This window comes from Pleurodeles waltl, chromosome 11, assembly GCF_031143425.1.
Source record: "Pleurodeles waltl isolate 20211129_DDA chromosome 11, aPleWal1.hap1.20221129, whole genome shotgun sequence".
Classification (NCBI taxonomy): Eukaryota; Metazoa; Chordata; class Amphibia; order Caudata; family Salamandridae; genus Pleurodeles; species Pleurodeles waltl.
Window position 1 is genome coordinate 228379129 of NC_090450.1, and position 25930 is coordinate 228405058.

The following is a 25930-nucleotide window of genomic DNA, read 5'->3' on the forward strand; positions in this document are numbered from 1 at the left end:
GTCGAAAATCGGAGGGTAGGAAATTAAATTTAGGAAGAATGGAGCTTGTTGCGTCCCTGTAGCTTGAGCAAGAGGTCAGCCTTTTGACCTGTGGAGTACACATCTTTGTTCTGGGAACAAGAGAGAGCAGGGCCAGTACTTTTAGAGCTCTTCTCACATTTGAGCCAGCAGGTTCAGTCATCTTCTGATCTCCCTCAGGTCGAAGAGTGTTCTGAAGTGGGTACCTGGAGATATGAAATGTATGCCTGGCAGAAGGTTGTGGATGGGAATGACTCCTGGGCGATAGGGTAAACCTTTTTTGGACCTACCCTGACCTCTTTGGATATTTTCAAGATTGTGTAAGCCTTTGACTGCTTAAACATTGGACTGAAGACTGGGGTGTGTGATGAGTGACCTTCCAAACCTAACTTTAATATCTAGTCTGGGGCAATCACTGTACCCACCGTAACCCCCTAGACATATGCTGGCAGAAAAAAGCAGGATTTTACAGCAACCAGACGGTGGATACACAAGAATTGTTTTGGCATCCTGCTTCACCTTTTGATGTGCACCCCAAGTGTTATATATAAAACCTAAATAGTCCTGTCAAGCAGCATTTGACATTCAAGCAGGATCTGACAACGTAATGTCAAATCAGTCAGATCAGCATATTTCTTGCTTCAGGGAGGCATTTCACACCTATTCACAACTATTTGAATTCTAATTATTGGCTCGCAGAAGCAGGAGAACAAATGCAAATGGGCCTCCGGAATCTTTAGACGTGGAAAGGTAGTGTTTAAAAAGTATCTTTCACTTCATATTTATCAAAAATCTTATTTCCCCATTGAATTGGATTTTAATAACTATTACAAATCGTTGTTTAATTATTTTCCAGTTTCTTAACCGAAATTGGCATTATTAAATGTAAAATGTAACCCATTGTTTTCCTATGAAATGGCTAGCCTTGCTTTAGTGAAAATATATTTTTGGGACTATTTTAATATTAAATTCCTACATTTTATATACCATACATCCTAACTTATGGGCCATAAGGTCTACATAGGGGTGACTTATAAACATTTAAAGGAAGGTTTTAACCTGTCAAAGGGAGTTGTTTTGAAAGGTTGAATTTGCAGTTTAAAATTGCAACAGCCAGGCTACAAATGGTAGGCCTGCAGTTTTGTTTGGACTCTCATTAAGGTGGATAGCACAATGGGAGCTGCAATCCACTTGTCACATTTAACCTACAGGCCATGGATATACTGACTTACAGGTAAGGTAAATATGTGAATCAGGGGTATACCTGTTCCATCATGTTAAAATGGGGAGAAGAGGCACATCATTATTGGTTATTGTGTATAAAATGCACAGAGTGCTATAGCCATTAATCATACAGGATGCAGCAAAAGGCAAAAAATCTGGCGTAACCCATAAAAAAGGGGCAAACGTCCTACGTAGGTGAATGGTGTGAAGCAGCAGTTTTGGGGACTGACATGCCTATTTAAAGAGGAGAGGCCAACAGGCAACTGCTCTTGATTTGCACAGATAGAACAGGCCAGTCCGGCTACTATAATCTGATACTGCCACCACTGTGAGTCCACCACAGCCCAATAATCTGACCCTAGCCAGGGGGCCCCTGACCCACCTCTCCTCAAACCATCCCATAATCCTGTAACCTGCTATTTAGCCACATCTATGGTATCAGATGCAGCGGAGACCAGACACGACAGGGGTGGAGTGACCTACTCTCTCCTTCTGACGCACCACACCTGAGGACTCCATGTTGCTGGGAGAGCTTCTTGCATAGTCTCCTTGACAGGGGGTGATTTATTTAGATTTTGGCAGATCAGATAGTCTGTTAGAAACATGGCTGATATCGCATTTGTCATATTAAAAGTATACTAGGCTATAATGCACTTGTAATACAGCGAATAGGGGTGCACACCACATTTGTGACAGAGTGTCTGTCTGCCAAACTCTGAATAAAGCCAAATGGAGGGGCTCGCGGAGAGGGAGACTCGCTCTAGTCTCCCCGCGGGCACATTCGGGAAGTGGAAAGAGATGCCGGGGGACAGGATAGGTTGCAGGTGGGTATGGGTCGGTCTAAGGGTGAGAGGATAAAATGGGGTTGGGGAAGGGATCGGCCTCTTTCCTCACCGATCATCAAGCGGAGCGGAATTTGGCCACCCACCCACAAGCAAAAGCAGAGGTGAGGAAATAGCGATGCCGGGATAGACGGGGTGGTTCTAGTTGGGGGGGTTCCTGAGTGTCAGTTAGGGCAGGTTGTAATGAAGGCAGTGAGGCAGTAGATGGGGGAGGGTGGAGAGTCAGATGCAGGCTTGGCCACCTTTTCAGGGGAAAAAACAAGCAGGTGAAGGATCAGAGTGTGGGGGATGCACGAAGCAAGTAGGGCATGAAAGGGAAAGGTGAGCGTTTAGGGTAATGGAAGCGAAAAATGCGGGTTTTGAAGTGAAAAGATGAGCAAGGTAATCTTAAAGGGTGTGCTCTGTTAAAGTTGGGGTTCATACGTTGAAAGTTAAAGCATGTATTATTATTACAAACCTGTCCTAAATAAATGACCTTTTACACTAAATGATTGGTGTTGCTGAAGTATGTCCCGAAGTTCTTCATTGCGGGATGTTACATTTTTTTTTTTTTTAAATGCCAGAATCCTCTCCTCTCCCAAATATTTACCCAAATCCATCGTAAGGAGCATTCTGCTGACTCAAGTAAGATGGTAATTTTTCTAATGCTGTGTAAACACCGCTGTCTGTGTGTTCTGAGCGAGAGAGACCTCGTAAAGCTCTGCGTGGCGCCAGCAGAGCCCGTCCAGGCCTTCGGGGCAACAACTTGAAGCTCGTGTGAAGAACAGCCCTGCGCGCGAGGACATAGCCGAGATGGGTCCCTCGTATGGCTGAACACGGGCTCCGTTCTACGCACCCCACATTCTCCTCCTGGGGGAGGGGACGGGGACTGTTCAGACATCTGCTTTAGGTTAGGAGTCGAGAGTTGACGGACACCCAATCACCTCAAACTCCCCTCCCCGCTCGTTTCCACACCATAGTCCTCCTGGACATAATATAAACAGCTCGGCGGGACGAGCGAGGGAAGTAGGCAGAGATGTTAGATGCAATATTTTCGAAAGAATTGTGAAGGGAGCGGGATAGACTCTTCAGAGACCACATTCTCGCTGGTCTTAGGAGGGAGTCCGAAGGGATACAACAAAGTGAGTTAAAAAAGTATGTTTGTTTTAGCTTTGAAATATATCTTTATGTGTGCGTCAATGAATACATACTTTAACTTTCGGTAAACTCCCTTGGGTGGCAGCTATGCACGTTTGAGGCAGGATAAAAAACAGAAGTGCGCTCACTTTGCAACATTGTTCTTTTGAGTTTGTAAAGAGGGAGGCGTAAACGACGTGTTTTCCAAATGGAGTCACATTTCTTCTTATGTGATAAAAATGAAACATCTCCATACAACATTCTCTTCGAATACTGAGAAACTGCCTTTTAAGCAACATCTTGGCCACACAGAGTAAGTTAATTACTGGGGTGATGTTTACACTGCTAAAGTATACCAAGTATAACGTTTTTTTAATATCTATAATCCACGTTAAAGTGGGACGAAAGTTAATTTTGTAAGCAGCATATGGTTACAGTTTGCAAAACTATAGTTCCCCTCAAGGTTACTGCACAGATTAATTGGTGTAGCGCTCAGCTTGAGCCAATACACGTCGTATAGCTGTAGTGCCCATCTATAAATTGTCTACTGCAATTTTGTTTTCGAGCTTACTGAGGTCGCTTATTTTAATAGAAAATGAATCTCACCAGTCTAGACTCAGTTCACAGACACAAAGTGGCCTACAAGGATTTGTAAAATTTCCTAAGAAGCACTTGCCTCCGAATGTCCGCCGAGGCTGGGATAGAGTCAGTCCAGTGAGTGTCAGCGTGACAAGGACAGGAGTTTGACCATTGGCCGCACTTGGTGGTACACCACATACGACAGTGTGGTCACAGTCCTAAATTGTGCTACAAATAGTGACTTGGCTGTATTGTATTGTAATCGTATTTATATAGCACTTACTACCCCTGACGAGGCATCAAAGCGCTTTTCGATGAGTAGCATGCTACTCTGGAACCCAACAAGAATTAGTGATGGATTAGTATCGGGAAATAATGAGTACAGTTTTAGTATTATTATGAGTAAATTTGAGCCACGGATATGAGAGTTTGTTAGATAGACTAGAGTAATGAAGGAGTGGAGGAGGAAAGAAATCCAGAAGTGTTAATTGGGAGTATATTCTTCATTTACTCAACCCAAAGGCTTGGGATGAGTAAAGGGGGGTGGAGGAGGGAAGAGTATGTGGAAGGGTTAGGAAGAGCATAGTAGCAGGGTGAGATAAATGCGGGAGAATTTAGTAGTGTTGTGTGGGAGGTAACAGTAGTAGAGTGAGGTTTGGTGAGTTAGATGTGGAAGCGGAGGGAAGAGCTTAGGCCGAGTTATTTAGGAGATGAAAGTAGTAGAAGGGAATTGGGATGAGTCAGAGTGAGAATGGAGGATAGTTTGATAGAGACATGATATATGATGATGAGTAGATAAGTGTGATAAGATGAGAGCAGGAATTCATAGATATCTAGTATAACAACCCACACAGGAGCCATGCAATGATCCACGAACATGCCAAGCACAGAAACAACATATACACATACATACATATATATATATATATATATATATATATATATATATATACACACACACACACACACACACACATGAATACACATACATATGCACATACAATACATAATTAGAACCATGGGTAAAAAATACTTAGTCAAACAGGTTTAAAGAGTGTGTGTGTATTTTATTGTTATGACATATTAGTGATACATATTTTCTAAAGAAACTATAAATAAATAGAAATATACACATAATCTGAAAAACTTTTTATCAACATAGGCATATGCAGTTCATAGTTGATTGAATATGGTGGTTATGAAGGGAAGAGACAACTCTTGAGTAGTTTTCTGAAGACAAGAAAGTTATCTGTGGCTCTTATAGTTGGGGGTAATGAATTCCATAGTTTGGCTGCTTGGACGGAGAAGGATGTACCACCTATGGCTGTGCTGAAGACACGTGTGGCATCACCGCAATACGGTAGCTGCGGCCAGAAAGTTTTTGATTAGGATATCATTTATTATGTATTATCTTACAAATGTATCACAGCCATAATATCAACTACCGCCATATCTTGAAAGTGTATCCGGATAAGTATATATTTACAATTCGTAAATCTACGTATATCATCTTGACGGCATATGTATCTTTAAGCTAAGCAGATGTGAAGGGAGGGAAAATAAGTCTAAACTTACCTATATTTACTTATCGTCACAATATTGTAGTAGTCGTTATTCTGGCTATGATGATTTTCCAGGGCCATATTTTTGCACACAATATTCTGACATACAAAATCGCTCAAGCCTCCCTTATAATAGAGTGCCGCAGACAGTGTTGCATTTGGTCTAAAGGCCAATCCCACTTGTTTCTGCTGGTGTTATTGTGCAGTTATTTTTAGGACCTCTACTCAACAAGAGTTGCTACCATGGCAACTGTTGCCTCACAATGTCCTCTAGGATCTTCCAGGTGATATGGGTTCAGTTCACTTATCACTCAGTTCATAATATTGGAAACTGGCATGAGATCACCAAGAGAATCAATACAGAAGCGAAGTGCTTAAAAGCAACAATGTAAGAGGATTAACAACATGGGTGGGGGGTATTGTTACTGTAATGTATTTATTCCGAGGTACTTATTTGAAACGTGATGCTGCTGCGAGGGAAGCAGGCGTGTCACTGAATCTTGATAAGAGATATTGCAGGAATCATGGTCATAGAGGATGTGACTACTCCAAACTACAACGAAAACTGGGGGTTCTGTATTGGGATCAATTAAGGACGCCTTGTCGGTACATTAATAGTGGTAGAAGTCACGATTGGAGCAATTTATTTCAGTCCAAACACATACTATGTTAAGAAACCTTACATGTAGCATGTGTTATGATGAATCAAGCAAAGATGCAAAATAAGTGTTTGCACGTTTATTTACACGTAATTTACAAGGATTCTAAAATGCTTCAATTTATTACACTGCCCTTGTTGAGATTTATGAAGGGTGCCTACACTTATTTCAGTTGTCCAGCATCTACCCAGAGGTAGTCTCAAAAATTGCCATAAAAAAACACAATCGGACTGAACCATTACTTCATAGGTCCAAACAATTAATTTGGATAAAGCCTTGTGCAGATTGGGAATTACTCGAAAATATAGATAGGTTGATGTGTTTTGGCAAATTTGAATTGGGCCTACTAAGAATAGGAGACAAGGATGTGGAATATTCTTATCCTAAAAAACATATATATTTACATTAAATGTCTCACTGATTATGTAATATTACCACATTGCTAGAAATGGGGACTGTAGTTGGCAGTCGGTTTGCACCCTGTCCAAGTAGGGACCCTCACTCTAGTCAGGATAAGGGAGATACCCAGCTCAGATAACCCCTGCTAACCCCCTTGGGTAGCTTGGCACGAGCAGCCAGGTTTATTTCAGAAGCAATGTGTAAAGCATTTGCACATAACACAGAGTAATACAGTGAAAACACTACAAAAGGATACCACACCAGTTTTAGAAAAATAAACAATATTTATCTATATAAAACAAGACCAAAATGGGAAAAATCCAACATACAGTAATAAAAATATGAATTTTTGCAAGAATTAACTTAAAAATACAGTTCAGTTCCTTGAAGTCGATAGCTCTGTCTGGGGCTATTACGGCATCGTGAACAACAAATCCAACAGTTCAGGCCGGCCGCGGCATCGCAGGCCAGCTACAGTGTCAGGAAGACCCACAAACAGTACCTTGGAAATGTAGGGTGTCATGATCCTCGCAATGAGATCTGGAGTGCGGCATCGCTGGCATCTGTTCCGGAGGTCGGTGCGGGGGTTGTCGGACCCTTGAAGTCACATGCATTGCAGATTGAACTCCAGGCTGATAACGAAGTCATGATCGCTGGCGTGGATGGCATTGGGGCTGCGATGTGAAGCAAGACGATGTGACGTGCAGTGCCCACAGGTCATAGTGCAGGCAGCGGCGCAGTGATGGCATCCTGCGGCGTCAGTGAGGCCAGGGCTGTGGTCAAGCGGGGCGGTGCGAGGTGCTGTGTCTCCAGGTTACGGTGCAGGCAGCGGCATCATCGTTGCTGAAGCGCAGCTGTTGGTAGGCCCAAAGCGGCGGTGTGGCACAGGGCGGGCTCTGTGCTGCACCCACAGGTCACGGTGCAGGACAGGGGCAACTGTTGACGACACAATAGTCAATGGCGCTTGGATCAGTGGACCGGGGCTGCGGTGCGGGATGGGACAGTGCGTCGTGCACCTCAGGAGTGGTGTCCTCAGGCCACGGTGCAGGCAGCACATTGGTGTCAGTGTAGAGCAGTGTCGTCGGGGATGCCGAGGCTGGGGTGTGAGCAAGGTGATGCAGAGTGAGGGGCCCACAGGTCACGGTGCAAGCAGCAACTCGGTGAGGGTGTCAGGTGGCACGTCGGTGAGACCAGGGTTGCGGTGCGACATGGGGCACGGCTCAGTGTGGTGTCGTCAGGTCACGGTGCAGGCAGCGGCGTCGTTGACGGCATCACAGTGGTTTTTCTTCTGTTGAAGCACAAAACACACAGTTTCCAGTGCTGTTGGCAGATGAAGCTGTAGTCTTTGATATCCCTGAGACTTCCAACAGGAGGCAAGCTCTGCTCTAAGCCCTTGGAGAAACTTCACAAGCAGGATACACAGCAACGTCCAGTCTCTGCCATCTTTAAGGCAGAAGTAGCAACTGCAGGCCAACCCAGCAAAGCACACAAAGCAAAAGGGCAGTACTCCTCCCGCTCTTCAGCCCTTCTTCTTGGCAGAGGTTCCTCTTGATCCAGAAGTGTTATAAAAGTCTGGGGTTTTGAGTCCACTACTTATACCCAGTTCTGCCTGTGAAGTAGGCAAACTTCAAAGGAAAGTCTCTCTTGTTGACAAGATCCTGCCTTGCCCAGGCCTGACCCCAGACACACCCCAGGGGGTCAGAGACTGTATTGTGTGAGGGCAGACACAGCCTTTTCGGATGTAAGTGACCACTCCTTCTTCCACTCTACCCCAGATGGCCCATCAGGATATTCAGACTACACCCCACCTCCCTTTGTGTTACTGTCTAGAGGAAATTCACAACTGCCAAACTGTCAGTCTGACCCAGACTCGGAATACTAAAGCAGGCAGAGGCACAACATGGTTTAAGCAAGAAAATACCCACTTTCTAAAAGTGGCATTTTCAAAAAGACAATTTAAAAAGAAACTTTACAAAAAGATGTGTTTTTAAATTGTGAGTTCAGAGACCCCAAACTCCAGATCTCCATCTGCTCCCAAAGGGAAACTTCACTAAAAGTTATTTAAAGGCAGCCCCCATGTTAAACTATGAGAGAGATAGGCCTTGGAACAATAAAAATCTAATTTGGCAGTATTTCACTGTTAGAGCATGTAAAACACATCAGTACATGTCCTACCTTCTAAATACACTACACCCTGCCCATGGGGCGACCTAGGGCCTACCTTTGGTGTTCCTTACATGTAGTAAAAGGGAAGGTTTGCGCCTGGCAGGTGGGTACACTCGCCAGGTCAAATTGGCAGTATAAAACTGCACACACACAGACACTGCAGTATCAGGTCTGAAACATGTTCACAGGGCGAATCATGTGGGTGGCCCGACCAGTGCTGCAGGCCCACTAGTATCATATGATTCACAGGCCCTGGGCACCTCTGGTGCACTTTACGAGGGACTGACCAGTAAATCAAATATGCCAATCATGGATAAACCAATTCCCATCACAATTTACATAGGGAGCACTTGCACTTTAGCACTGATCAGCAGTAGTAAAGTGTGCAGAAACAATAAACCAGTGAAAACAGAGTCCAGCATACCATAAAAACAGGAGATCAGAAGGCAAAAAGACAGGGGAAACGTGCCAAAAGATGCCAGGTCTAACACACCTCATTCTTACTATGGAAAAACAAAGCTCAAAATGAGTACAGATTCCAACACTTCAACAACTAAAGAACAGAAAGTATACCTCGTACAAATGGGAAGAATCAGTAACTACAAAGAACCATTGTGACTGACTTATTACATTGAACATATTATTTGGTGAAGGCAAACTCTTGCCTTAGCTATTGGTGCAGCACCCTCGGTCAGGCAGTATTTACACCAATTCATGGTATCATCAAGAGAACCACAATTTAAGTAATTCATCAGATACTTCTATGTATCTGTTGATATGGTGCGCTGCACTTCAAAGGCTGCTGCCAAACCACCGAAACCGATCACAGGAGTACTATGAAATCCAGTATAAAAACTGGCATGAGCAGGCTTTCAATTGAAATAACTGATGTGAGACATGAGGATTGTCTACATTTTACTGGTTAGCTAGTGTTGAGTCGACCAACAGTTGGATTCACTCCACTGTTCGCCTCCATCTAACAGATCCTATTGTTGAAAATATAGAGCAAATAGTGCTTTGGTCCCTTGGAGACATGGCATGGAGATATTTGTGGGAGGGACAAATAAATTAGAATGCTTACCATGAATTCTAGCAAAGTTACAGAGCACACAGTTGCAACAGGCATGTCAGGTGAGTCACTCTCGTACAAACTGCATTCAGTTTTAGAACCAACCACATAACTAATACACTGAGCAACAGCGTATGATTTGGGCACATGTAACCCTCAATAATGAAGAGGCACCATCTTGCGAGATGTAGCAGCCCCAGAAATATGGCTAAAATGCTATGCAGCGGAACAAAGTGTACGGCATAACCATCAAAGCAGGTAAAATATACTGACCTGTGATCTAAAAATGATTGAGGCCACCACTATACATAAGAACAAGTTAATATAAGCATATTTTTGTCAACACAAAGGATGAATACAACCGATCTGTAACACTCACTGTTGTACATAATCACAATGTTTGTAATATATGATTTACATACGTATTAACTGATCCACATTTTAAAAAACAGCTATTGTACACAATATATCCTAAATTTTTCCTCATAGTGATAACGACTTTTTACAAATGATTCTTCCCATTAGGGCAATAATTCACTGTGGACAGTCAGACTATTATTGGAGGTATTACATTTCTCAATTAATTTAGCCTCATAACATGCCAAGCGAGGTTCGACATAGCCACTTCCTGGATCTGGGGTATTGACAGCTAGTACTGTCCATACAATATCATCCTCACTTCGATGTTTTTCAATGTAGTATGGCAGCAAAAGGACCCCTTGTGTTTTGCATTGTATTCTAGATCTGTTACACAATTCCCTTTTCATGTCCTGTGTTGTCAGACCAATATAGTGTAACTTGCAGAGACAAGCGATGCACTACACAGCATTGTTTGTATTGCAATTAGAGAATGCAGTCCCATTAATGGAAACCACGTTTGTGTTACTAGTAAATTTACATAGGCTACAGGAGCCATACTGGGAGTGTCCTTGAGTGGGTGGCAGGGCTAATAGAAAGGGTACATCTGACTTGGTTTCATTAGGCGTCTAGCTGCTTATACTGGGAATTGTTGAATACCCCTCTCTTCTTGAGAGCAAAGAGTGGTTCTGGCAGGATGAAAATATATAGCAAGTTTTTTTTTTAATTATGCATTTTTATTTTGTTAGCACTGGGGCTACAGGTTATGACTGTCACAGGGACTGTATTCTATTTCTTTTTGGGTGTGAGAAGGACCGCATGAGGTGTGAACTATGATCGTTTCAGTGTGTTTTTAACAAATGATAAGATATTCACTCTCAATTAATCTGTTGCAAAGTAATTTGTCATTTTTATGCAATATTTCTGTCTGTGGGTAAAATTCCTGATAAAGGTCCAGATATGCCCATAGGCAGATTTTCCTTAAGAAAGTTCAGGTGTGAGCTCCAAAAATGAACAGTGCATTTTTATCAGGATAACTAAGAGATGACCATCATTGTTCTTTGTCCAAGAAATTAAATTTGCTTTTGTCAAAGAGCAAGGTGACTTTGAGATTTTTTGAATGATAATTCAACAAAATATTAAATTAATTCAGGACTTTTTGGGGACTATCCCAGATGGTGATAACACTATCAATATACCTGTACCATTGTTTGTTTTAATTTTTAATAGATTGCTTGATTATTAATCAATTTGTCCTAAAAATATGGCATGAAGAGATTTGCCATCTCTGGGGAGAAAGTAAACCTCATCACCATCCCTTTGATTTGATAGTCCATATCTGTTTTAAATAAAACAAGTTCTTATTTAAACAGATGATCCCTAGCTTGGTGGGAAAATCTGTTGGGGAAGCACTAGTAGTCTTTGTTTTGTTTATAATATCTTCAGTAACGTCCAGACCCCATCTTGGGGGACATTGCTTTATAACAGCTGAATACTACTGCAATAGATAGGATGGAAGCGCATCATGATGGACCTCAGTGGTCAAGCACCACTGTCATTTTGCTAGTTAGTGGAATAGATTTTTGGAATCTGACGGTACATGTGTGATCATATAAAGAACTTATGGATGCACCAGTCTCAATTAATCAGGCTAGCCAGTGTCTGTTTTTCCATTGGTGGCAATCCTCGATGAAACAAAGACGTTTGCACCTAATATGTAACTGTAACAACTCCTAGGGGGTTAGAGTGCTCTCCATCACAAAAAAGCATTGTGAAAACCGCAAGAACGTTGTTTAATGTGCTAATGCATGCAGCATAGGCACATTAAAGCCACACAAGAAATGAAGGACTGTCCGCATTGAAGGCTGTCTTGCATTCAATACAGTCTTGGGCCCACATTTATACTCTTTTAGCACCGCATTTGCGTCGTTTTTTGACGCAAAAACGGCGCAAACATACAAAATACAATTGGCCCGTATTTATACTTTTTGACGCTAAACTGCGCTAATGCAGTTTAGCGTCAAAAAAATTAGCGCCGTCTAACGCCATTCTGAAGCGCCATGCGGGCGCCGTATTTATAGAATGGCGTTAGCCGGCATTAGCCGACCGGCGCTGCCTGGTGTGCGTGAAAAAAAAAACACGTACACCAGGCAGCGCCGGCGTAGGAGAAAATGGCGTATGGGCGTCTCAAAATGGGGCAAGTCAGGTTGAGTCAAAAAAATCGCCTCAACCCGATTTGCGCCATTTTTTTACGACGCCCATCCCCCATTAACATGACTCCTGTCTTAGCAAAGACAGGAGTCATGCCCCCTTGCCCAATGGCCATGCCCAGGGGACTTCTGTCCCCTGGGCATGGTCATTGGGCATAGTGGCATGTAGGGGGGCACAAATCAGGCCCCCCTATGCCACAAAAAAAAATACTTACCGGAACTTACCTTAATGTCCCTGGGGTGGGTCCCTCCATCCTTGGGTGTCCTCCTGGGGTGGGCAAGGGTGGCAGGGGGTGTCCCTGGGGGCAGGGGAGGGCACCTCTGGGCTCATTCTGAGCCCACAGGTCCCTTAACGCCTGCCCTGACCCAGGCGTTAAATACAGGCGCAAATGCAGGGTTTTTTGCCCCGCCCACTCCCGGGCGTCATTTTTGCCCGGGAGTATAAATACCACGCACATGCCTGGGAGTCATTTTTTTAGACGGGAACGCCTACCTTGCATATCATTAACGCAAGGAAGGTGTTCACGCCAAAAAATGACGCTAACTCCATGAACTTTGGCGCTAGACGCGTCTAACGCCAAAGTATAAATATGGAGTTAGTTTTGCGTCGAATTTGCGTAAAAAAAAACGACGCAAATTCGGCGCAAACGGAGTATAAATATGCCCCAATTGTATTTTGTAAGTTTGCGCCGCTTTTGCGTCAAAATGTGGCGCAAATGCGGCGCTAAAAAAGTATAAATATGGGCCTTGGTTTTTGTTTCTATTTTAAAAAAAAGGTCACATTGCATGCAAGCCTTCATTATAGTTCTTCTTTAGTTTCCTTGACATAGAGAGAAATCATATCCCATAATACCGAAAATGTAACAAAAATCAGTGACGCTTTTGCTCTTTTGGCAAATTTGAGCTGGAGAAAACTGAGTTGAGTAGAGAGAAATGTTGAGTGTGTGGCCAATTTACATAAGCAAAATAACGTAACATCCATTGGACCATTCTGGTCGTGGGGACTATAGAGTTTATATATGCTTCAAAAACAGGAATACTTGAAGCTCGCAACTGACCTGCAGCCTATAATGATTTTTCATTGTGTACCAACCATACCACAATGAAAATGGTAACATTTAAAGAATGAAAAATGGGCATAAAGAAAACGTATGTTTTCCTCAAATATGCTTAAGGTACTGAGTTTAGATACAGTGATTATTTGTACACCACTGAATTTGGGGTGATTCAGATGGAATTGTGCAAAATGTCTTCTTTCTAGCACACTAACTTATGTTTGGAAGCCCAAAATGCCAAGAAACTCACTTGGTAATAACAAATGTTCTAATATTCTGTGTTCCCATAACATACATAACTCTCCTGATAAAACACGTATCCCACTTGTGTAGCTGGGCCTAGCAGCCATCAATCAATCAATGAATCATGGATTTCTAGAGCACGGCTAATAACCCATAGGGTCTCAAGGCACTGAATGTGGGTGTGCTGCTCAGTCGAAGAGCCAGGTCTTGAGGTCCTTCGTGAACTGCTTCAGTGATGCGATCTGCCAATGCTTGAGAGGAAGTGCGTTCCATGTCCGGGCTGCTAGGTAGGAGAAGGATCTCCCTCCTTCTGTACTTGCTGTCCTTGGCACAAAACAGAACCTGGAAGCATCACGTTTCACCTAACGAAATCAACACTTTTTACAATGTGGGTAGCTGCTGAATTTGGGCCCTAGCCCATTGCCACTCTAGGACACCAACCAAGCCAATGCATTTCTAAAAACTAAATCCCCTGAAGAGTCCATGTCGGTGTGACTCACGTTGACCCCGTAATGTTTTTTGTACCCAGAAGGCCTTGGAAATCTTAAACCTTGCCTGAAAACACCTATTTACCTCACTTTTCTATGAAGAAAGTTCAGAAAACTGTGGCCATCCACAAAATGCACACCACAACATTTCCACACTTTTCCAATAAAAATCATACCTCACTTGTGCAACTGGGCCTAGAGCCTAGGCACAAAACATTCTTATACATGATGTGACAATGTCATAAAATTGAAAAAAGGACCCAGTTTGGCAATGAGGGTAACTTGGGATTTTGAGTACTAGCTCTCCAAACTCAGACATTTGTTAAAGCTAGGGGAGTTCAGGATAGAGTGACTTGCATAGAAACACTGGGTGGGGGTAAGTTTGTGGATCCACGCAGATTCCACACCTTTCCCTCACAGAACATGAGGAAATGGTTAGGCAAAGTTGAGGTTTGCAGGGCATTATGGGTAAGACAACTTCATGGGATACATGCAAGGCACCGTAATCAAACAGCGGGAGTAGGATGTTCATCTGTGTGTACACTCTGCTTCCCAAATGTTTAACCATATCCAAAGTGAGAACTCACAGTGAGATCTCCCTTTTTGTATATAGTACATGTAGGGCACACCACCCTTGAATAACCAGGGCATCTCGTTTTCATAATGGTCTCAGTTTTATAGGTTTCCCTAGGTGGCGGTCAAGCCGGACCCAAATATCCTAGCTATCCTCATAACCAAATCATGTCATTTTTTGACCGGAATTATTGATGTCTCCACGTTTCATTTTGGTGCCTATTGTGTTGCTGGCGTTAGGCCGAGCCACACAACTGGGGCTGTGTTTCTATAAGGAGAAGTGTGAGAACACTTGTGATAGGACTTTTATGGATCTGCACAGATTTCAGAACTCTCTGCCAGAGAAATACAAAAAAAATGTGTGATTCTAGACAAGGTTTGAGGTTTTCAGGGCACTATGGGTAATAAAACATCATGGGATCCACACAAATCACACCACCCTGAACTCCCCTGGTTGTCTAGTAAAAATTGCTTGGTTTTTGGTTGGGTTACCTGGCTGCCCCACCGATCCTGTGCCCAAACAGTGCAGCCTGTCAGAATGGCAAGTGAGCAAAAGTTGGGGCTTACCCCACTCTGTTGGACCATGTGTAAAAACTATTCCCAAAAGAATGAACATTTCTCCTTGATAAGTGGATGGGGTACTTTAGTCCCCAGAGTCTGAAAAAGCACACATTCGTGTGAAACTCACTTATAGATAATGTAAAACTATACAGGAGCTCCTGCTACTGAATTATTCAGAGAACAATGCTTCTATCTAGACAGTTGACAGTCTGTCAAGAATATCCCAATGATATATAGTGCAACCAGTACTGAATATTCCTCTACATGATTATACGCTGTCTGTAAGTAAGTTTCAGATGAATGTGTGTTTCTTCAGATTTTAAACCCAGGTTCATGTGAACATTTGGGTCACTCTTGTGCTTTATTAGCTTAGTCACCAGAGTGGCAGAAAGTCTGTTATGCCTGTTGGGACACTTCCCAATGCCTGTGGGTGGGCTGATACCACCCACTCTTTTTTGTACCTTTTTTCACCAGGGATCTTGTGGGATTTCTGTCCCCTAGGAGAGAAGACTGGGGATATACTCCCCAATGCTCTACCAGGAGTGGGTTGGAAAGTTTGTTGCACCACTCATGGGGTGTGGGTCTGGCTCCATGTTTGGTTGAGTAGCCCCTGCCCATTTTATTATTTCTTAGCATTTTATTCACTGGTGTCTATGGGCTTTCTGTCCCTGGGGGAGACAGTTTGATGGTGAACTTTCCCTATCCTCAGGGCAGAAAGACTGCTGCAAATGTTCTGGGGTGGGGCTATGCCTGTGCCTGGTTGGGCAGTTGACATCCTGCCCCACTCGCACCCTGGGGGCACCTTGTGAACAAACTCTCTATCAGCCCTTGAGGGGGACAAAAAGCATTTATTGCCCCTTTTGGATGATCGCCAGGGTAGGATGTCACTACTCCTTTTTCTGCCAAAATGTAAAATCCCTAGTATGTAGTGAGCTTTCTATCACTCCTGGGAGTGAAGACCCCTAATTGGGTCAAACCTCCTATCCTCCCATTCTGGATCCAAAAAGAATCTCCTGACCCTTTTGGGGTGTGGGTATAGCTTATGCCATTAGGGCTGCCCAATCCTTTTGTTTGTTTTAGCACAGTTTTGAAATCCCTGGCTGTGAGGTTGGGCTATTCAGACAGAGGTCCATCTGCCATCAGGGCGCCAAAATTCTCTGTTGTCCATTTTGGAGTGGAGGTGTGGAAGAAAGGCCCCACCACTTTTTTTGTCTCAGTATAAAATATCTGGTGTTTAAAGTTTTTCCGTCCCCTGGGGGCAGAGCAGATTCCAGATAAACCCCAAATCAGGACAAACCTCCTTTCTGCCCCCTTTGGGTCAAAAAGAGTCTTGCACCTTCTGGGATGGGAGCATGACTCTTTGTCAGGGCATGCCACACCACTCATTTTTTGGTGTCTTTTGAAATTCCTGTGTGTAGATTAGGTTCAGACACCCCTAATATTCCCCTCTAGGGGGGCGGAAAGCCTTTATTGCCCCTTCAGGAGCAATGTCAGGTAGGAAAGTACATCCCTTTGTTTAGGCCAGTGTAAAATTACTGGTATCTATTGGACTTTCTATTGGAAAACCAGAACCAAGGCACACCTCCTCTTTCCCTCCCGGTGCAGAAAGATTATTTTGCCCCTTCAAGGATGGATGTAACCACCCAATACCAGGTTAGCCACCTCCAACTCCTCTTTTTGGGTCAGTGTAAATCCCTCGATGTCTCTAGTGGGTTTTTCTTCTACCCTAGAGAGGACATATTGGAGGCAACTCCCCCAATATGCTCATGGGGTGACAGAAGGATTGTGTTGCCACTGCTGTGATGATGACAAGGCCCTATGCTAGAGAGGACCACACCCAACTCTTTCTTAAAAAAGTGATCCCAGGTAACTAGTGGCCTTTCCTCACTCCCTGGGACAGAATGGGATGCAGACCCTCATCCCGGCGTGGACAGAAAGACTGTATTTTCAGCCTTTTGAGGTGGGGGCATGCCTCTATGCCAGGGCACTCCTCCTGATCCCCTTTTCCTTTTGTCAGTTTAAGTTCCTAGGTGGTTGGTGAGCTTTCTGCCATACCTGGGGGGCAGGGGCAGATTATTTGTAAACAACCATCTCCTTCTACCCCCGGAAAAACGACAGAAAGACTGATTGGAACAAGGGAAGAGAGAAAATTCTATTAGGCCAAGGGTGCACGCACATCATTTAGTGTTTTGGTGTCTGGTAGTGTGGATCCCCTACAGGGATTCACTAGGATGAGGGACCTTTGGAAAGGAAAACTGTAGGGTTCAATTAAGATTCACTCCAGTGCACCATGCTCATTTATTGTTATTACAACAAAAAAGGCATAGCTTGTGTTGCTGGGGAAGCTTTTCCCTAGCAGCCCAACCTGGAAAATGGAAAAGGGAATCCTTTTGGTGATAGCACTAGCAGGATTCTCTTCCCTTGGCTCTTTGATGTGACCTCCATTTCAGTAGTCCCTGACTTAAAACACTTTTGCCAGGAAGTCACATCAACAGCGTCCCAGGGGTTAGCTCCCTAGTAATCAACTGCAGTGTCACAACACAGAGCTAATGAATTACAGTGCTAACATTTTATATTTTTTATTCAAGAAAAAAGTAGGGAACTCACAAATCCCATTTTATTGGAATATAAGCTGTTGAATTTATAGCTGCTGAAATAAATTATGCACTGAGATGTAAATGCAGGATTGGAACCAGTGGGATAAAAAAGTGAGGGGGAGCATGGGATTTTGTACAAGTTTGTGTAATTTGAGGCATATTATATTTTAAAGGGGCTAAAGATGGTTTAAGAGACAGTCTATAAAAATATATCAAGCCTAATTTTACTAATAACCCACACCTACCCTCACATTTTTAACCTTCTGGTTTCATGCTTGCATTAACATCTCAATGCTCATTAACTCAGCCCGCTCTTTTTAAAGGAAAAACTTAAAATTCCTATTCCAACAAAATGGCATTCAGTAGTGCCTCACTTTGGTCATGAATACAACATGTTAGCGCTCTAGTTGTACATTAGTAGTCTGTGATGACCCTGCAATTGATTAATCAGGAGTTAACTGACTGCTGCTGATGTTGGAAGTAAAGTTTTGACTCTGCATGTCAAAATGTTTTACTGAAATGGAAGAGGAATATATTTGAAAACTCATAGACTTTGCTGCTTCATTTTAGCTATCTGGATCACTAATCATAATTTCTATCACAAAAAAACATTTTTTTTTCATTTACTACAATATCCTCTGTAAGAAATGCTATCAGTTTTATAGCTTTGATTTCATAAAGATGACTTCATGTATGGCATAAATACAGAAAAACTGATGGATTAAACCCAGATCTGTGACTGGAGGTGACTGTTTGATTTGTTCCTCATTCCACCCATCATCTGTTGTTTTTGCATTTGTTGTCCGAAGTGGGAAGGGTATGCCCAGACGTGGGTCCTGTGCTCGCTATGCCACCAGATTCAAGCTAGCCTGGCTGATGAGGGGTGATTCGATGTCAAAATGAACATCAGCATTTTTTTCATTTATAATGGAAATTCTTTAAGTTTTACATCGTTTCTTCCATCAAAATAGCTTCCAGTTTGTTTGTTTTGTCATGAATGAACAAGTTACTTACCTTTTCTATCTAGCCGCAGATTCCTTAACTAATAATCCCCAAGTGTTACATAGGCTATGGAAATTTGTAAAGCAGAATCACTGCGCGTAGCTAGGTGTTGTTGTTCGTCTCCATGTCACCGGGGTTATCAACATTGGAATTGAAGTGCTCAGTGCAAATCTAGGTGCCACCCCAGTGTGCTGATGTCAATTTCTTTTCACAACTTTCCATGCCAGAAGTGTGGCGCCACTGAGAATGCTGACATGTTTTAATGTGGACCTCATCGGAGTTCCAAACCATTAATAAATTTGACTTCGACTTGACTGCTTTGACAAGGCCCTCAGAAGCGTGACTCTACTGCATCAGTTTGCAGAGTGGGGAGAATGGGAGGATCGGTAAGGAGTCTGTGGCTAGATGGTCCCTCCTAGTTAAGGTGGTACCAAAGGTAAGTAACTTGTTCCTCTGATAAAGACTTCCAGCCACAAATTCCTTAACATACACTAGGTAACCCAGCAATACCTCCCCAGAAGTGGATCTGTGAAATAGATTTAACCAAAAAGTCCTGCCGAACCGAATGGGCAAAGTGCCTGTTACAATGGATCTGACCATTCAGACAGTAGTGCTTTGTGAAAGTATGTTACAATGCCCATATTGCTGCCTGACAGATATTCAGGTCGGAGACACCTCGAGCCAAAGCTGTGGTTGTGCCATGGCTCTGGTAGAATGAGCAGGTAAGCCCTCAGGGGATTACATCTTGGCCAGTGCATTGCAGATCTTAATGAGGAGCACTATCCATCATGAGATGGTCCATTTCTGCAGTGACTTCCCTTTCTTGGCCCAACATACCAACCAGAACTCTTGTGTGTGATCAAAATAGAACGACAATGCTCTTTTTGGGTCCAGATGGTGGAGTCTCTTATCTTCTTTAGAATGGTGAGGTGGAGCAAAAAATATAGGTCATGTGATGTTTTGGCCTATGTGAAAGGTGTTACAACCTTCAGGAGGAGGCATGGGTCCTCAGAACTGGCTTGTCTGGGCAAAAGGTGATATAAGGAGGGTGCACAGAGAGTTCCTACAGTCAGCTGACCCTTCTGGACAATGTGATGGCCACATGAAAAGCTGTTTTGTTAGTAAACAGTGAAGTTGGCAGTTGTGTAGTGCCTCAAAGGATGCACACATGCAAAAGACGAGGATCAGGTTAAGACCCCACTGGGGCATGATGAATGGCCTGGGGTGACACATATGCTATAGACCTCTCAGGGACCTAGTTGCAATGGGTGACTTGAACCGAGAAGGTTGATCCTGCACCAACACAAATGACAGACAGACAATCATTAAGCATGGTAGCGCGGAGCCCTGCTTGGCCAGAGAAAGAGCAAATGGTGAAATGTGGGACAAGGATGCAGAAAGAGTGTCAATATTTAAGGATGCATACTATGCCACTAATTTGCTCCAAAGGCAGCTGTATACCATCTTGATGGAGGGACACCTGGATGCCTGAATAACATCACAGACTTCAGGGGGAAGCTCAAAATCTTAATGGTCAACACTCAATCTCCACGCATGAAAGGGGAGGGTACCCAGGTTCAGATGCAGAACCCTCTCCTGTTGCTGCAGAAGATCCTTTTAAAGGGGCAGGCTAATCAGAGGACCGATGGTCATGCTCAAAAGCTCGGGATACCAGACTCTCAGTGCCCAATCTGGAGCCACAATAATGACTTGGGCCTGGTTGGTCTTGATTGAGAAACTTGGGCAAGAGTGGTATTGTGCACTGGTGGCTGGTGCTCCACTTGAGACAAAAAACATATCCAAGTGAGAGTCTCTTTAGAAACTTCAAACTGCAGAACTGCTGACACTGTATTTTCTTGGTAGTGGCAAACAAATCTAACCAAGGCTCTCCTCACTCTTGAAGGAGACCTTGCACCACCTCTAGGTGGAGACACAATTTGTGCTCTGCTAGGCATTGACAGCTCAGTTACTTGTCTTGACGTTCAGAGAGCCCACAAGCTGCTGAACCACCAGGGAAATGACCTGACTTCCCAGCCAGACCCAGTGCCTCTTGACAAAGTTGTCCATGACCCCACACCAACCTATTTGTTGCAGTACCACATGGTGGTGGTGTTGTCTGTGAACACCTGCATCGACCTTCCTCAGATCAAAGGGAGGAAGGCTTACAATGTCAACCGAATCACCTGAAGCTCCAACAGGTTGATGTGGAGTCCGGACTGTGCCAGAGACAAGAGTCATCTCCACCTCTTCCAGATGGTCACAGCAGCGCAGGAGTGACACATTTGTAATTAAAGTCAGCTCTGGCTGGGAAAAGGAGAGGCTCTGCTGATGACCTAATCGTGGTTCCCCAGCAAGCACTGCAGGTCTTTTGCAGTTCCTTCTGAGATCTGGACCATGTCGGAGAGATTCTCTTGATGCTGCGCCCAGTGCAACTTCTTTTTCCACTGCAGAGCCTACATATGCCAATGGACATGTGTCACTAGTAGGATGCAGGAGGCCATGAGGACCAACAGCCTCAGAGTCAGTCTCATCGAAATACAGGATACAGGCTACAAAATTGGTTTTATAGTGCCAGATTTATATATTGGAAGGATGTTTACTATGTGTCCACCAGACTTAAACGCAGACGGAGCTTCAGTTTGGTCATGACAGAGATTACTTTGTAGATAACGTGGCCAAACTTTTTTGATGGCCATGGGGAGTAAGGGCCTGCAGAGAAATGACAACATGTGTGCCAGTCCAATTTGGGCAGGCGGACATGTAGTCATTTTTTTACTGTTACTTTTTTACAGGTAAAACCTGGCAGGAGGGGACAGTAAAATCAATCTAATGCTCCCTCACCATGGGAGAAAACTCCCATGGTGAGGGGAGCATTACTTTCTTCTTTTCAAAAAGAAAATCCAGAAAAGAAAAAAGTATACTGTTTGTAACAGGGCTGCGTCCTTCAGACGCAGCCCTGCATTGAACAGTAAAATGCATTGAGAGGAACTGCTTTGAAGGCAACTCCAGCCAGTACCTTTGTTAATGACCGCCATATAAGCTGTCGTTATAAATCTGGGGGGCGGTCCTTTCACCAGGGAACTGGAATAATTTACTCTGTTGCTCTGTTGAACCCATAACCTGAATATCCTGGACTCATCACTCAGGAGGATGAGAGAGGATGTGGTGTAATGGCCTGAGCTGCTGACGTTGGAGCCAGGGAACCAGGTTCGAGTCTCAGCGATGGTCTCAACTTTCTGTGACTCTCGGCCAATCACTTAATCTTCCTGTGCCTAACAAAAAAATTAAGGTGTCCTTGTTTAACCTAACTGGTACTCATGTAAAGAGCTCCAATGCCTTCCAGTCGAGTTAGCGCTGTATAAAACTGCAAAAAAATAGGCCCAAAAGTGCACTGTGTCTGGAACAGCACTGATGAGAAGGAGCATCTGAGAGGGAGTCAGGTGTTACTTCGGCAAGTAGAACCTCAGCGAATACAGGAGGCCCACTGTATTCTGGAGGTGGGAGATGACTGCCTTGAGCAAGCCCGCCTTCAACAGCAAATCATCAAGGTAAGGGAAGACTGGGACCCCCAACCTCTGTAGGCTGTTGCTGCAACCCCTGTCATCACCTTTGTGAAAATCTGTGGGGTGCTGGTAAGGCCAAAAGGGAGCACCATGAACTAAAAATGCCCCTTGCCTACTATGAATCACAGTTAATGCCTGGGAGCAGGCTGGATGGGAATATGATATGCGTCCTGCATGTCCAAAGCTACCATCCAGTCTCCAGGGTCCAGGGGAGGAAGAACATAAGCTAAAGTAGCTAAAGTGACCATCTTGAATGTCTCCTTTTTCAGGAAGAGGTTGAGAAGGTGCAGGTCTAGGATAGGACAAAGGTCTCATTCCTTTTTGGGGACCAGAAAGTAGCAGGAATAGCGACCACAACGTACTTCAGATGCCAGTACCCTCTTGATAGCTACCTAGATCAGAAGAGCTAACACTTCCTGACAGAACAAGGAGAGATGGTCCTCCATCAGCCTATCATAAGTGGGTGGCATGGGTGGAGGGATTTTAAGGAAGGGGATGGAGTTGCCCCCTTTTACAATTTTCAAAACGCACTTGTCTGATGTTATTGTAGTGAGGTAGGTGATAGTGAAACCTGTCTCCCACTGGGTTCCCATGATGGTATAGGGTGTTTGAAGGCTGGAGCGGCTGCGGTGGGAGTGGCAGATTTATCCAGCCTCTGGCTGGTGTTCCGACATGGTTTGTGGGAATTGCATCAACGGCAGGAAAAGGCTGCGAAATCTGGTGGACTTGGTGGAGGAACGGGAAAGGGCGCAGTTGATATCCACTTCCGTTGCCACAGTAGGGGTGAAAGGCAGACTGGGAGTGGCAAGGGGCCATGGATAGACCCAAGGACCTGGCCTTACTTGTGCTGTCCTTAAAACACTCCAGGCTGAGTCTGACTTTGCATCAAAAAGGCGAAAACTGTCAAAGGGCATGTCCAAGAGCAAACCTTGTATTATATAACAATTGTACTGTGGGACTCGTTCATACCATTCAGCATAACTCAGTGCTGATCTATTTTTAATTTATAGTTTATGAGCACCAGAAACAACTGTGTGCCAACAGTGTGCATACAAGAGGATTTAATCAGAAATGGTGAGAGAGTAAGAGTTGATGATGCAGTATGTCGTAACAATACACTGTGAAACACCTCTCTAATTTGCTAAGTGCAAATACTGTTACTCGTACTATTGGTGAGAGGTTCAACATAACTCACTATACACTCATACAATATTTAACAAGAGCCTAACAACCAGTGAAACATCACCCATGTGTCTACTGAGTTAATCATGTCTAGTATAAGAAACTGTGAGAGTTGATAACACAGTAGGAATCATCCTCTTTCTGAAACGGTTGTCTGGTGGAGAGGGAGTCGTAGCCGACTACCATCTGCTTCAAAATAGGCCAATTATGCTCCACCGGGGTGGAACACTCACAACCATGTTAGAAAAGTGCAGTTAAAACATCATACCTATCCCAGTCAAATGTTTCAGTGCCGGTGCATATTCTTTAAGAACAAATACCAATCCAAAAGAATTTTAAACATCAGTCACTTGTGCCTACAAGGAAACGATTGTTATGAGTCCAACCTGAAACCAAGGACATTATCATACATGTTCAGATTGTGGAGTAGGTACAATACTTTAATACAGCCATCATCAAAATGGTGTAAAGAAGTATATCTTACTAATACTGATACCCAGTATTTCTGCATAATGGTGTACATAACCAAAATGACAAAGGCTATAACCCAACATTATTGCATTTTGTTAGTAATACAAGCATGAATGTATTATATCCAAAGTAAAATGATATGATACAAAGTGGTCTTAATATGTATATAGATTCAATATTGTCTTACTGCTAATTTTAGCACATCATTAATATAATTACAGCACTCTTTATACTGTACAGGATTTTGATCCATTTTCATTCCTTCCAAACCAGAAGTGGCAAGATGTTGCTGTCTCTGCTGTCCAGTATATGAACTCCACCACCTGTCAGTAGATTTGATCTTTGGTGTGCCCACATTCCTGAAAATGCCATACCATGGGGGCTGCTTCCACTTTGCATTTGATCTGGCTTCTGGGTTGGACTATGCACTGTTTCACCATTTGTGTTGCCCATCGCACAAACAACTTCATATAGGAGTATATAAGGACATATACATCATTACTAATATTGCAGTTTGAAAGGAATTGGAAATTGTATTATTGATTGCAACAGTTTTAGTGTCAGAAGTAAATGTGCAGGTAGTGCATCCAACACATCTGTAGTAGTCTAGGACATTAGGTAAGCTCCGTAATGCTCAAATGTCACTTTTCACTATAGTTTCTCTATGGGCCCTTAACAACATAGTTCCTGACATTTTTGTTCCTCTTAAAGGCAAACTAGGGAGGTTCTTCACATGTTTCTTTAATTGAAGGCCAATGTTTCCTAATTATCTTTTGGATTTCATTACTGATGGGAGAGGATGTGCTAACCATTACGATTCTATCTTTGGATTCCTCTCTGACTGGGGTCAACACATTTTCCTTGGGAAAAAACCAAACCCTCTCCATGGCTCTAAAGATGCCTTTCCTCAGATACCATGATTCTAGATAAATTGATCTAAGCACTTCAGCCTCTTTGCAGTTGTCTTCCTTGAGATGACAACTATGGTGTGGGAGCAAGAATTAGCCATATGGTAAATTGTTTCTCAAGGCCATTGGGAATTGCTCAGTGTATTCGTCTATGTTCTTTTTTTATATATTATCACAATTGGAGCACTGCATTGTCTGCACTATGATCACTTATTTTGTTGATTGTTAATCTTAATCAGAGTCAAAACATTAAAAGATGCAACCTATAACAGTCCTATGTTTTGCTTTCTTTGCAATTCATTTTGGTCCAATGAATAAGTCCGAGTAATTTTGGTTTCTTCTAAGATACATATCTATGTGTCAATTTGAATGAATCCCACAGGACAATTGATATATTAATACATTCCTACCCTTGTCCACATGGGCAGATAAGCTTGCCCTTGTCATTTAAATACTGATTAGCACAGACAGTTGTCTGCATGGGCATTGCAGTGCTAGGCTGAGAGAAGAGAACATACTCTACAAAGGTATCCAGCAAGGAAGTGGAGGCTTGGACCAACAAGCTCTGGTGGGTTTGTGGGTGATGAAACTGGGGTCCCAGGAGCAGGACATGGTGAAGGGCAGTTGTCCTGTGCACAGGTGCCCTTCTGCAGGGCTTGGAAAAGGCCCTAAGCAGTGCATCTGTAAGGGCTTCATTGAATAGGAGCAAGGGTTCTGAGGGAGCAACTCCCAGCTTAAGCATCTCTGTCAAGACATTCGTCTTGACTGTCACTAAAGGCAACTAAAGGTCCAAGACCCGAGTCTCCCTCCACACCACCACTGCGAAAGAGGCACCCTTCTCTGTATCTACAGTAGGGGGAAGACCAGGCCAGCGTCCAAAGTACTGGCATCTGCCAGTTCCTCATACCAGTTGTTCCGCTAGGTGATGATGGTAACTAAAAAGGTTCTCAGACCCCTCCTAATCATCACCCTGTCCAGGCCTGTAAAAAAAAAGGCACTGGTTCCAACTCGATGGCATGGTGCCGGTCGAACAACATACGTCCATGTGAGAGTTGGATACTGTGATGGGGTCTGCATCTCCATGGG

At 43.6% G+C, this 25930-nt stretch overlaps 1 protein-coding gene across 1 annotated transcript in view; it reads left to right on the forward strand.

Annotated features, from left to right (window-relative positions):
* The first annotated feature begins 3106 nt into the window (after positions 1–3106).
* The window catches only part of LOC138265087 (processed variable antigen-like), an 84497-nt gene continuing 61673 nt past the window's right edge, over positions 3107–25930 (forward strand). The window contains exon 1 of the mRNA XM_069212628.1: positions 3107–3205. Coding sequence (XP_069068729.1) covers positions 3107–3205 — 99 coding nt within the window. The remainder of the gene's footprint in view (positions 3206–25930) is intronic.